The 12,550-nt window shown below is 42.1% G+C and overlaps 1 protein-coding gene across 1 annotated transcript in view; it reads left to right on the plus strand.

The window, feature by feature from the left end:
- SDAD1 (SDA1 domain containing 1) overlaps positions 1-10,957 on the plus strand; it is a 35,512-nt gene extending 24,555 nt beyond the window's left edge. Inside the window, exons 17-23 of the mRNA XM_067468564.1 lie at positions 299-425; positions 2,496-2,593; positions 2,706-2,896; positions 4,144-4,228; positions 8,124-8,285; positions 10,326-10,397; positions 10,548-10,957. Coding sequence (XP_067324665.1) covers positions 299-425; positions 2,496-2,593; positions 2,706-2,896; positions 4,144-4,228; positions 8,124-8,285; positions 10,326-10,376 — 714 coding nt within the window. The 3' untranslated portion in view covers positions 10,377-10,397; positions 10,548-10,957. The remainder of the gene's footprint in view (positions 1-298; positions 426-2,495; positions 2,594-2,705; positions 2,897-4,143; positions 4,229-8,123; positions 8,286-10,325; positions 10,398-10,547) is intronic.
- The last annotated feature ends 1,593 nt before the right edge of the window (positions 10,958-12,550 follow it).

Below are 12,550 nucleotides of genomic sequence, written 5' to 3' on the forward strand. Positions count from 1 at the left end.
GTGTCCCCTGGGCAACGTCCTTGCATACGGCCAATTCCTTCACACCAGAAGCGACTTGCAGTTTCTCAGGTCATTCCTGATATGAAAAAAAACCCCAACAAAACAAAACCCATCTTCATTGTCCTTCTCTGAACTGACTCCAACTTGTCCATATTCTTCTTGAAATAAATGCAGTACTTCAGATGAGGTCTGACTAGATCCCTTGCCTTTCGTTGAATTGCACAAATTGTATGAAGTTATAAGTAGAGTACAATGTTGTGCATAAAAACAAAATTTAAATGTTTGGATTGCTCTTTAGGGTAAGCCAACCGAAGCCACTTTGGAAGCCAAAATCCACGAATACGGGGAACTGGATGCGAAGGACTATATTCCAGGAGCAGAAGTTCTGGACCTTGAAATCCAGGAGGAAGATGGAGAGCATGAAGGTTAGTTTGGGCCCTTTTTTTCCTCTTAGATGCTTCCAGTGGAGCTGGTTAGGACACAGATTGTGGTAGAGAACACAAATTGGTTTGAGAAGTTACAGATTGTGATGGATGTTAAAAACTGAAGTCAGTGCTGATATGTTTGTGTTACGAATGCCTGATCACCATCTCCCAAAGCATTTACTAAACTCCCAACTTGTTGGGACTCAGCCTGTGTGTGAACTTGAGCCTGAATCTCTGATTGTATTGCCTAATGTTCATAATATTGATGTAAATGTTGGGATAGTGAAGCTGAAGTGATCAGTGAGGACGAGGTTCAAGATGGAGACACTTTGGGCAGTAAAAAGCCTACAGGCTTTGATTTAGAGGCTTCAAGGGAAAAGCCAAGTTCTCATGAGAAAGAAAATTCACTCCCTTCTCCTTCTGGCTCAAACTTGCAAGATAACTGGACACCCAGTCGGGTCAATGATAACAGCCGCAGTTTAGAGATAAGCCAGAGCCGCAGAGAGACTCAATGTTTACATAGGTCTGAGAGAATTCGACAGCTGAAACCAATGTTTAGAGTTAGCCGGAATCAGTTTCTGGGATTTAAGAGTGGCCGTGAGGGGGATTTCCTCAGACTAAGCATCGTTTAGTTCAAGTACAAAGCTCCAGGGTTTTCCAGTTTCCAGCAGCCTGGTCTCCAAGGGAATTTCTAGCTTCAAGTGAGATTTAGCAGGGGCTGTTCATGGATTTTGATTGAGAGTATTCCGGATTTTACTGCTTTGGATTTTCTGCAAGCTTTCTGGACATTGCTGTTTGCTGTTTCATTTTGACTTCTTTATCTTTGGACTTCTATCTATTTTAAGTTCGTCATTCAATCAAAAGGGATTGTATTTTTCCTAAACCAGTCATTGGTGGAGTTTAGAGTGCTCTTAGATTGCAGGTGAACTATACATCCCAGTACCTACAACTCCTATAAATCATGGTGTATTAATTACAAGGGGGTCGTGTTCTCTGCGCCGGAGTGCAACACAACTGAAGAATGGAAAACGGATGGTTGGTGGACAGGAAAATATATTTAAAGATGGTCTTAAAGCTAACTCTAAAAACTGTGGCATAGACATCAAGCCTTGGCCCTTGAGCACGTTAACTGGAGGTCAGCTATGACCAGCAGTGCTGCGGAATTTAAAAAGGCACAAATGGAGGGTGAAAGGAAGAAACGTGTCAAGAGGAAGGTGTGCCAAGTCAATCCTGACCGGGACCGCCTTCCACCTGGAAACCGATGTCCTCACTGCAGAAAAACATGCGGATCAGGAATAGGGCTCCACAGTCACCTACGTATCCACCGCCAAGATCACACCTGGAATATTGTGTCCAATTCCGGGCACCACAATTCAAGAGAGATATTGACAAGCTGGAATGTGTTCAGAGGAGGGCGACTAGAATGATCAAGGGTCTGGAGAACAAGCCCTATGAGGAGCAGCTTAAGGAGCTGGGCATGTTTAGCCTGAAGAAGAGAAGGCTGAGAGGAGATATGATAGCCATGTATAAATATGTGAGAGGAAGCCACAGGGAGGAGGGAGCAAGCTTGTTTTCTGCTTCCCTGGAGACTAGGACACTGAACAGTGGCTTCAAACTACAAGAGAGGAGATTCCATCTGAACATGAGGAAGAACTTCCTGACTGTGAGAGCCGTTCAGCAGTGGAACTCTCTGCCCCGGAGTGTGGTGGAGGCTCCTTCTTTGGAAGCTTTTAAACAGGGGCTGGATGGCCATCTGTCAGGTGTGCTTTGAATGCAATATTCCTGCTTCTTGGCAGGGGGTTGGACTGGATGGCCTATGAGGTCTCTTCCAACTCTTTGATTCTATGATTCTATACTTGGAGGGCCATCATAGTCGGACAGTGAGGGATCACCTACGTAAGTAAGTTTGTGCTGAGGAATAGCACAAACATATCAGCATTGCATTTCCAATTCCTACTAGCTTGTCGCCTTTAGAGATGTGCCTGTTTCCTTAATGAAGCCATAACATTCTGTTGTCCTCTAGAGAGAGGTTTTTATTCTCCTGCTATCCATCTTTTTTCTCATTTGCAGATGGTTGGGAGACGGCCAGCACAAGCGAAGAGGAAGACGATGAAGACGGAGAATGGATTGATGTGCATCATTCCTCAGACGAAGAGCAAAAAGAGCTAGTAAGATGTTTCTTTGATTATTGCTGTCACTTTTACTGAGTTCCTTGAAAATCAAGGTTAACTTCTCATCATATAGAGAGGGGCGATCTAACTTGAATCCTCCCCTTTAAAGGCCGAGAAACTTAAAGGCATGCCTGTGGAAGAGCAGAAGGCCAAGGCAGCAGCGGTCAGCACCAGCAGACTCCTGACCCAGGAAGACTTCCAGAAAATACGCCTTGCCCAGCTGAGCAAAGAGGTCAATTCCGCACCCGGCAAAGGGGCCAAGAGGAAGAACGTCGACATAGAGAGTGATGAGGAGAAAAGGTAGTAATTGTAGACGTGTTCCATGCTGTACCAAGCCCTATGAGGAGCGGCTCAAAGAGCTGGGCATGTTTAGCCTGCAGAAGAGAAGGCTGAGGAGATATGATGAGGGTCATGTATCAAGATGTGAGAAGTCATAGGGAGAAGGGAGCAGGCTTGTTTTTACTTAAGACGATCCCTCGTAGTTCGAGGATGATAGTCTTCCAGATGTAGTGTCTTGACAGTGGGTCTGTAGGTGGCTGTGGAATCCTTTTCTTGAGCCGCATGTTCTCCTGCAGTGAGGAAATCGGTTTCCAGACGAAAGGCGGTCCTGGTCAGGGTTGGCTTGACGTGCCTTCCTCTGGGCATGTTTCTCCCTTTCGCCTTCCATTTGTGCCACTTCGAATTCTGCACCACTGCTGGTCACAGCTGACCTCCAGTTAGAGTGCTCAAGGGCCAGGGCTTCCCAGTTCTCAGTGTCTATGCCACAGTTTTTGAGGTTGGTTTTAAGCCCATCTTTAAACCTCTTTTCCTGCCCACCAATCTTATGTTTTCCGTTCTTGAGTTCGGAGTGGCGTAACTGTTTTGGGAGACGGTGGTCGGGCCTTTTGTCAATGTGGCTGGTTCAGCGGAGTTGATGACGGAGGAGTATCACTTCAGTGCTGGTGGTCTTTGCTTCTTCCAGCATGTGGACATTTGTCTGCCTGTCTTCCCAGGAAATTTGCAGGGTTGTTTTTGGAGGCAGAGCTGAAGGAATCGTTCCAAGAGTTGCGTATGATGTCTGTAGACAGTCCATGTTTCACAGGCGTATAGCAGGGTTGGGAGGACAATGGCTTTATAAACAAGCACCTTGGTATCCCTATGGATGTCCCTGTCCTCAAACACTCTCTGCTTCATTCGGAAAAATGGTGCACTCGCAGAGCTCAGGTGGTGTTGTATTTCAGTGTCAATGTTGACTTTTGTGGAGAGGTGGCTGCCAAGTAGCAGAAATGGTCTACATTTTCTAATGTTACACCATTAAGCGATTTTCCTGCTTCTTGGCAGAATGGGGTTGGACTGGATGGCCCACAAGGTCGCTCCCAACTCAGCGATTCTGTGATCTGCTGCTATCTTCCTTAATTTATCTCTCCAAATAGCAACATAAAATAATAAATAATAATAAAATAATAAAAAATAATAAAATAAAATACTTCTATGCCCTTAAAGAACAATCATCTTGATTATGACATGACACAGAATAATGAGTTTTGATTTGTGTTTTTTCCTCCTAGGGGAGAGCTGCTTTCGCTTCGGGACATTGAACATCTTCATAAAAAACCCAAATCAGATAAAGAGACGAGATTGGCCACAGCAATGGTGAGACCTTCTTGTTTTTAATCTGCTTCAGACTAGAGAGATGTAGCCAGATGTTTTGCGAAGTTTTAATTCTGATGAATATGTCATGTTGAAATAACCGGGTTGTTGTAGGTTTTTTCGGGCTATATGGCCATGGTCTAGAGGCATTCTCTCCTGACGTTTCGCCTGCATCTATGGCAAGCATCCTCAGAGGTAGGGAGGTCTGTTGGAACTAGGAAAAAGGGTTTATATATCTGTGGAATGACCAGGGTGAGACAGTTGAAACATTCACACCTAATCAAGGTAGTCAGTTGAAACATTCACACTTAGCTCCAGCAGACAAGAGTTCTTTGTCTCACCCTGGTCATTCCACAGATATATAAACCCTTTTTCCTAGTTCCAACAGACCTCACTACCTCTGAGGATGCTTGCCATAGATGCAGGCGAAACGTCAGGAGAGAATGCCTCTAGACCATAGCCATAGAGCCCAAAAAAACCTACAACAACCCAGTTCAAATAACCTTTTCCTCTTTGCCTGATTTATAAAAATTATAAAAGTTTGCAACATAAATCTGTGCTTTTGGTTTGAAATAAGTTTATTTTCCATATCATACTCTTTTCTTATCATTTTTAACATGTTTCCTTCATGCTTAAATGATATTGGGTTGTTGAAAGTTTTTCAGGTTGTATAACAACAACAACAACAACAACACTTTATTTATATTACACCCTTCTCACCCTGAAGGGGACTCAGGGCGGATCACAGTACATATACATGGCAAACATTCAGTGCCGCTTTGTATAGACAATACACAGACAGACAGAACAGAAGGAGGTGGTTCGTTTCAGCTGTTTTTGGTGCCATGGGCTCGAGTCCAGGGGGTGCTGTGTCTCTATCCTCTATGACAAAGAGCCGTCAGGACTTCCTCCTTCCTTTTGGTCACCCAGCATTTTCTGATCTTCTTTCTTTATGGCGCCATAAAACACCTCCCCCGGTTTTAGCGGTACCTAATTTCTCTAATCACAGCTAAAGCTGTTTTTGAATTGCTTAGGTAAACATTGAGCTAGGCTGACAGTTGGCAGCTCACGCCAACCCGGGGTTTCGAACTTGCAACCTTTTGGTTGATAGATCTTATAATTGCTGATGATTTGCCAGCTGTGCTAAACCTCTGGCCTAGAAGCATTATCTCCAGACCTTTTGCCTGCATCTGTGACAAGCATCCTCGGAGGTTGTGAGATTTGTTGGAAACTAAGAAAATTGGTTTTATATATCTGTGGAAGGTCCAGGGTGTGAGAAAGAACTCTTTGTCTGTTGGAGGTAGGTGTGAATGTTTAAATTGGCCACCTTGATTAGCATTTGATGGCCTGACAGTTTTTAGGTGTGGCTTGTTACTGCCTGGGAAAATCCTTTGTTGAGAGGTGATTAGGTGTTCCTGATTGTTTCTTGTCTGGAGTTCCCATGTGTTTGAGTTTTGTTCTTTTTTTACTGTTCTAATTTTAGAGGTTTTTTAGTACTGGTAGCCAGCTTTTGTTCATTTTCACGGTTTCTTCCTTGCTGTTGAAATTGTATATATGCTTATGGATTTCAATGGCTTCACTGTGTAGCCTGACAGGGTGGTTGTTAGAGTGGTCCAGCATTTCTGTGTTCTCAAATAATAATAGATTTCGAAGAGATCACATGGGACATCTAGTCCAACCCTGCTGTGGTGTTGGGAATAAAGGTAGAACAGGATGAGTAGAGAGCAGTATAATGAATGAGAGAAAGGCAAAGGTTTAATTGACCTTGAAGGTTTTCATGGTCAGAATCACTGGGTTGCTGTGAGTTTTCCGAACTATATGGCCATGTTCCAGAAGTATTCTCTCCTGACTTTTTGCCCACATCTCTGTCAGGTAGGCATCCTCAGAGGTTTTGAGGTCTGTTGGAACCCAGACAATTGAGGTTTATATATTTGTGGTAGGAGAAAGAACTATTGTTGCAATTGGACACCTTGATTAGCATTTAATGGCCTTGCAGCTTCAAAACCTGACTGGTTGCAGCCTGGGGATCCTTTGTTTGGAGGTGTTAGCTGGCCCTGATAGTTTCCTGTTTGGAATTCCCCTGTTTTTTGAGTGTTGCTCTTTATTTGCTGTCCTGATTTTAGAGTTTTTAATACTGGTAGCCAGATTTTGTTCATTTTCATGGTTTTCACCTTTCTGTTGAAATTGTCCACATGCTTATGGATTTCAATGGCTTCTCTGTGTAGTCTGACATGGTGATTGTGAGAGTGGTCCAGCATTTCTGTGTTCTCAAATAATATGCTGTGTCCAGGTTGGTTCATCAGGTGCTCTGTTATGGCCGACTTCTCTGGTTGAAGTAGTCTGCAGTGCCTTCCATGTTCCTTGATTCGTGTCTGGGCAATGCTGCTGCGTTTGGTTGTCCCTATGTAGACTTGTCCACAGCTGCATAGTACACGATAATTCCTACAGAAGTGAGAAGATCCCTCTTCAACCAGAGAAGTCAGCCATAGCAGAGCACCTGATGAACCAACCTGGACACAGCATATTAGTTTCTAGCAAACCTCACAACCTCTGAGGATGCTTGCCACAGATGCAGGTGAAACATCAGGAGAGAATGCTTCTAGAACATAGCCATACAGCCCGAAAGACCATCAACAACCCAGTGATTCCGGCCATGAAAGCCTTCAACAATACATTAAATAATATTAATGTAAACACGACTTTAAAATATCTTGATTTTTTTTATGGTGAAGCAGGTGAAGAGTGACATATGTTGTGTATCTCAAAAGCTCAAACTGGTAGGGGAAAACAGGTGCCATTTTTGTAATCAGCAAGTGAAATATGTTAATGTAAAATTAATGTAATGTGAATGTTTAAATGTAATTTTGTGCAATGCCTGTGAATGTAACCGGATTGCTTTAACAAGAGAGTATATTGATCGAAAGGTCGCAGGTTCAAGTCCGGGGAGCGGCGTGAGCTTCCGCTGTCAGCCCTAGCTTCTGCTAACCTAGCAGTTCGAAAACATGCAAATAAAGGCAAAACTTTATAAAGGCAAACTTTAATGTAACACAGGAGCCCCCAGTGACGCAGTGGGTTAAAGCACTGAGCTGCTGAGCTTGTTGATCGAAAGGTCGCAGGTTCGATTCCGGGGAGCGGCGTGAGCTTCCGCTGTCAGCCCTAGCTTCTGCCAACCTAGGAGTTCGAAAACATGCAAATGTGAGTAGATCAATAGGTACCGCTCCGGCGGGAAGGTAACGGCGCTCCATGCAGTCATGCCGGCCACATGACCTTGGAGGTGTCTACGGACAACGCTGGCTCTTCGGCTTAGAAATGGTGATGAGCACCACACCCCAAAGTCAGACATGACTGGACTTAATGTCAGGGGACTACCTTTACCTTTACCTATATTGACACTGAAGGGTTAAACAGTCAAGCCTTTAATGAACTGTGAAGATGTGACCCTGAGTTTGCCTGGAACGCATAGGGAGGATCCAGAGATAAGGTTTCGTTCGTCCTTCTTACTTCAGTGTGTGTTTTTGTCTTGTTCCTGTCTGTCTGTTTGGTTGGATGTAAATGCGAATGTGTGCTGTATATTTGCTCTACTCAGTAAAGCTAAATGTTTGCTTTTACTGAAGTCTCAAAGTGTCCATTCTTTGAAGCTGCAAAGCTTCTGTCGCACTCTGACAAAATATACCCAGACACAGGGCTAACATTCGTGGCACCAAAATATGTGTTGGACAGTGCTTAAATCTATAATTAAAGATCAGAGTAAAGACATTTACGGTGATTGAAATTGGTCCTGTTTCTCTTCGTGTTATATTCTCAGCCTCTGGCCAAGTTATGCATTTTAAAAAGCAGTGCTTCAAATGAAACCACACAGTTTGGATGAGTTGCTATATGTTCTTCTTTTTGATTTTAGGCTGGCAGGACGGATAGGAAAGACTTTGTGAAAAAGAAGGCCAAGCTGAACCCTTTTGCCAGCACCACCAACAAAGAGAAGAAGAAGCAGAAGAATTTCATGATGATGCGATACAGCCACAACGTCCGGACAAAGAACAAGCGCTCCTTCCGGGAGAAGCAGGCAAGTGGATGATGAAGGAATGCATGCGCTTAAGGTGTGGGGGGAAAGAGCCAAAAAGGGAAAGATTACAGCAACCAGTGAGGAAACCAGTGAGGAAATTGATTTGACCAGAGGGATTCCTTTACTCAACTTTCATAAAAACGACAATAACAATAACAACAATTCATTGTATTCTTTTCCCATCTCTCCTCACTTAAGACACAACACAATTAAGACACATCATAAAATACATACAGTAAAATGAATATAATATCGGTTTTGAAGGACTGATACCAGTTGGAAGGATTTTATATCAGCGTTAAGTATTTAATTTCAGTTTTGAGGATTTTAACTATTTGTTTTTAATACCGTTAATATTTAATTCTATTTTGATGTTTGTATGTTTTCCAGGTTTAAAATTGTATTGTATCGGTTTTACAATAAGACGCTTTAAGACTCTTTTTTGGAGGGAAAAATCAGGGAATAATAATAATATATTAATACGATATGTAATGTCCGTTTGTGGGATTAACATAACTCAAAAACCACTGGATGAATTGACACCAAACTTGGACACAATACACTTCTCAGGCCAGTGAGTGTCCACCACCTCTAAAAACACACAAAAAACCCAGCAGAATGGACTTAAAACCCCCCAAAATAAACTATATATACATATACACATACACTCATATACATATTCACATACATACATACACACACACATATGTAAACAAGCACACACAAATATACACATACATATAGACATGCATACATACACATATATTTACATACATATAGACATACATACACATATATACACAAGCACACACATATACACAATATACATACACACACATAAACACAGAAATACACAAAAATATACACACATATACACACATATATACAGACATATGGACACACACATATGCACCCATCTATATATATATTTGAGTATATATGTGTGTTTATATGTGTGTTTGCATAGATAGATAGATAGATAGATAGATAGATAGATAGATAGATATTTGTGTATATATGTGTGTTTATATGTGTGTTTGCATAGATAGATAGATAGATAGATAGATAGATAGATAGATAGATATTTGTGTATATATTTGTGTATATATGTGTGTTTATATGTGTGTTTGCATAGATAGATAGATAGATAGATAGATAGATAGATATAAATATATACACATATACACACACACAACATATATACAGACTGGGCCACAGCAACGCGTGGCAGGGAATGTCTAGTTTTTTTTTTTGTTATTATTTATTAATTTTTATTTGATACATCCCAACAATCAACAAAATTTTGCCATACAGGACTTATTTCAATATACATTATTCCAAAAGTAAATATTCCCTAAATGACATTCTGTACATTAGTTATGTAGTTATGTAGTTATTTAGTTATGTATCGCCCAACAACCCCCCGTCCCCGCTAGTGTGTGTGTGTGTGTGTATATATATATATACACACACACATACATACATACATATAAATACAACAGCAATAGGACGTAAATTTAAAATGCTGAGGGTAGGCCTGTTGAAAGAGATGAGTGAAAGAAATGATGAAACTAACAACAACAACAACAACAACAATAACAAACTATTCCGGGACTTCCGAATTCAGACTCCATTTGTCCTTTTTATCACTTTGCGCTACTGGTGCTGGGCACGCTACTGCTAATAAGTTACTTTGCTGTAACTTTCTGGGGAGGGTCGTTTGTTAATAAGCCCACTCGCTCAACAAATGTAACTGATTACACAGGGGCATAAATATCTTCAAGGCAGCAGAGTTTGTCTGATGATGGTACCTAAGCAGGGTCAGCCTTGGTTAGCACTTAGATGGGTAGGCTGCCTTTGCAAGAAGGAATATACTCCAAATATACCCAAACACACACATAAAACAAAGGAAATGTTGTGTGTGTTTGGTATGTAAAGTGTAGAGTTTGCAGGGGATTTTCAATATTGTGCAATTGAGTTGTTTTGGTTTTGAAAGCTCTTCTTTTCTGTGTTTACATCCTTTTTTTTCTGGCATTGCAGGTTGCTTTAAAGGAAGCACTTCTGAAACAGAAGAAAAGGCTAATGAAATAACTCCTGGCGTGAGAAAAGAAACTTATTCTACCATCTAGATGAGGCCTGGGCAAACTTTGGCCCTCCAGGTGTTTTGGACTTCAACTCCCACAATTCCTAACAGCCGGTAGGCTGTTAGGAATTGTGGGAGTTGAAGTCCAAAACACCTGGAGGGCCAAACTTTGCCCAGGCCTCATCTAGATACTGGGAAGCTTGCTCTTGTTCCTGAACACACACAAAGATGAATGAATATTAACTGGACTCTGTTGTTCGTTGCGAAATTGCTTATACATACATGTTGGGAGGAAGTATTTTTACACCTTTGATCATAAGAAAATTACAGTCTTTCACCTCATAAAATTGAAATGTGGCTCCAGTTAAAAGACTGTCTGGGTTATTGAATATTCATGTCCCAAATCTGCATACACAAAAACAGAAGGGGACTGGCTTATGAATAAAATCCTCACTTGAGAATTGCATGAACTTACCTATCCTTTATGTATATGCAACTTTTGTACTGATGTAAAAAATATATTTTCGGTATTCCTTGTAACAAAAAAAAAATGATGTCATTCTGAATAAAGTATATTGTAAATTAAACTGATCATTTTAACTGAGTCTAACTGGAGATTTATCGAGCGGTTGTCTCTGAAATGTAAGGAGACGTCTATATCTATCTATCTATCTATCTATCTATCTATCTATCTATTTACAGTACTTATATACCGCCTTTCTCACCCCTGGGGGGGACTCAAAGCGGTTCCCTGGGGGGACTATGTAGGAACATGGGAATTCAAGGTCTATCGCCATCAGCTAATTCTGACATGTATGGTGGTTTCTCGCCATCCTCCTAGGAGCTGCGATGGTGCAATGGATTAAACCAGCTGTTGTGACTCAGCTTGACTCTGAGTCTGAAGCTGAGCCAGAGTTCCTACAAGATGATGAGGAGGAGGATGGGTTACAGATTTCTGTACATGTTTCAGACAGGGTTGACGATGGGGCTGCAGAAGGGAAACAGCAAGTCAGTTCTCAGGGGAAAGGAATGTTAGTGAGTCTGATAACAAGAGTGAAATCCCACACGGCCAGGTGGAGATGTCTTTGCCTTCTTTACCTTCCCACGGTGATCCGGTCCAGCTGCAGGACCAAGATAAGGGGTTAGAGAGCCTTGAAGGTAATGAATTAATGAGCAGGCAAGATCGTCTGCAATTAAGGGTCCGGAGAAGCTCTCGCTTGGCCAGCAAGCGAGAAGCCAAGTGTGCCAAGGGTCATCGCAATGCCTTCATGTCTGCAAAGGGGATTTAGCCTTCTCACTGACAAACGGGGGTTGTCAGTTCAACGTAGCTCTCTCTATGCAAACTTCCATGGATTAACCTTGGCCGTAGGCAGCACGCTTCTGGCTTCCTGAGTCTGGGTTTTTGGGTCTTGTGTTCAACTGTTTTTCCATGGACTATTGTTTGACCATTGCTTAAAGGATTATGCTTCATGTTTTTGCCTTTGGATCTTGGGAACTGTGTCTTTGCATCTAAGCCTTATGGAACTTTTGTATTCTTCATACTATGTTTTGATATTGCCTTTTTCTCAATAAACTACAAAATCTACAGCTTTGGTGTGGTGGTGTTTGGGAGCAAAGTGAAAACAACCCTGAGTTGCAACACCATTTCTCAACCTGGGGGTCGGGACCCATGGGGGGGTCGTGAGAGGGTGCCAGAGTGGTCTCCAAAGACCATCAGAAAACAGTTTTTTTCTCTTGGTCATGGGAGTTCTGTGTGTCAAGTTTGGTTCTATTCCATCATTGGTGGAGTTCAGAATGCTCTTTGATTGTAGGTGAACTATAAATCCCAGCAACTACAACTCCCAAATGTTGATGTCTATCTTCCCCAAACTCCACCAGTGTTCCCATTAGGGCATATTGAGTAGTCGTGCCAAGTTTGGTGCAGATCCATCATTGTTTTAGTCTTCAGTGCTCTCTGAATGTAGGTGAACTACAACTCCGAAACTCAAGGTCAATATCCACCAAACCCTTCCAGTATTTTCTGTTGTTCATGGGAGCTCTGTGTGGGAAGTTTGGCCCAATTCTATTGTTGGTGGAGTTAAGAACTCTCTTTGATTGTAGGTGAACTAGAAATCCCAGCAACTACAACTCCCAAATGTTAAGGTCTATTTTCCCCAAACTCCACCAGTGCTCAAATTGGGGC

The sequence above is a fragment of the Anolis sagrei genome, chromosome 5, assembly GCF_037176765.1.
Source record: "Anolis sagrei isolate rAnoSag1 chromosome 5, rAnoSag1.mat, whole genome shotgun sequence".
Lineage (NCBI taxonomy): Eukaryota > Metazoa > Chordata > Lepidosauria > Squamata > Dactyloidae > Anolis > Anolis sagrei.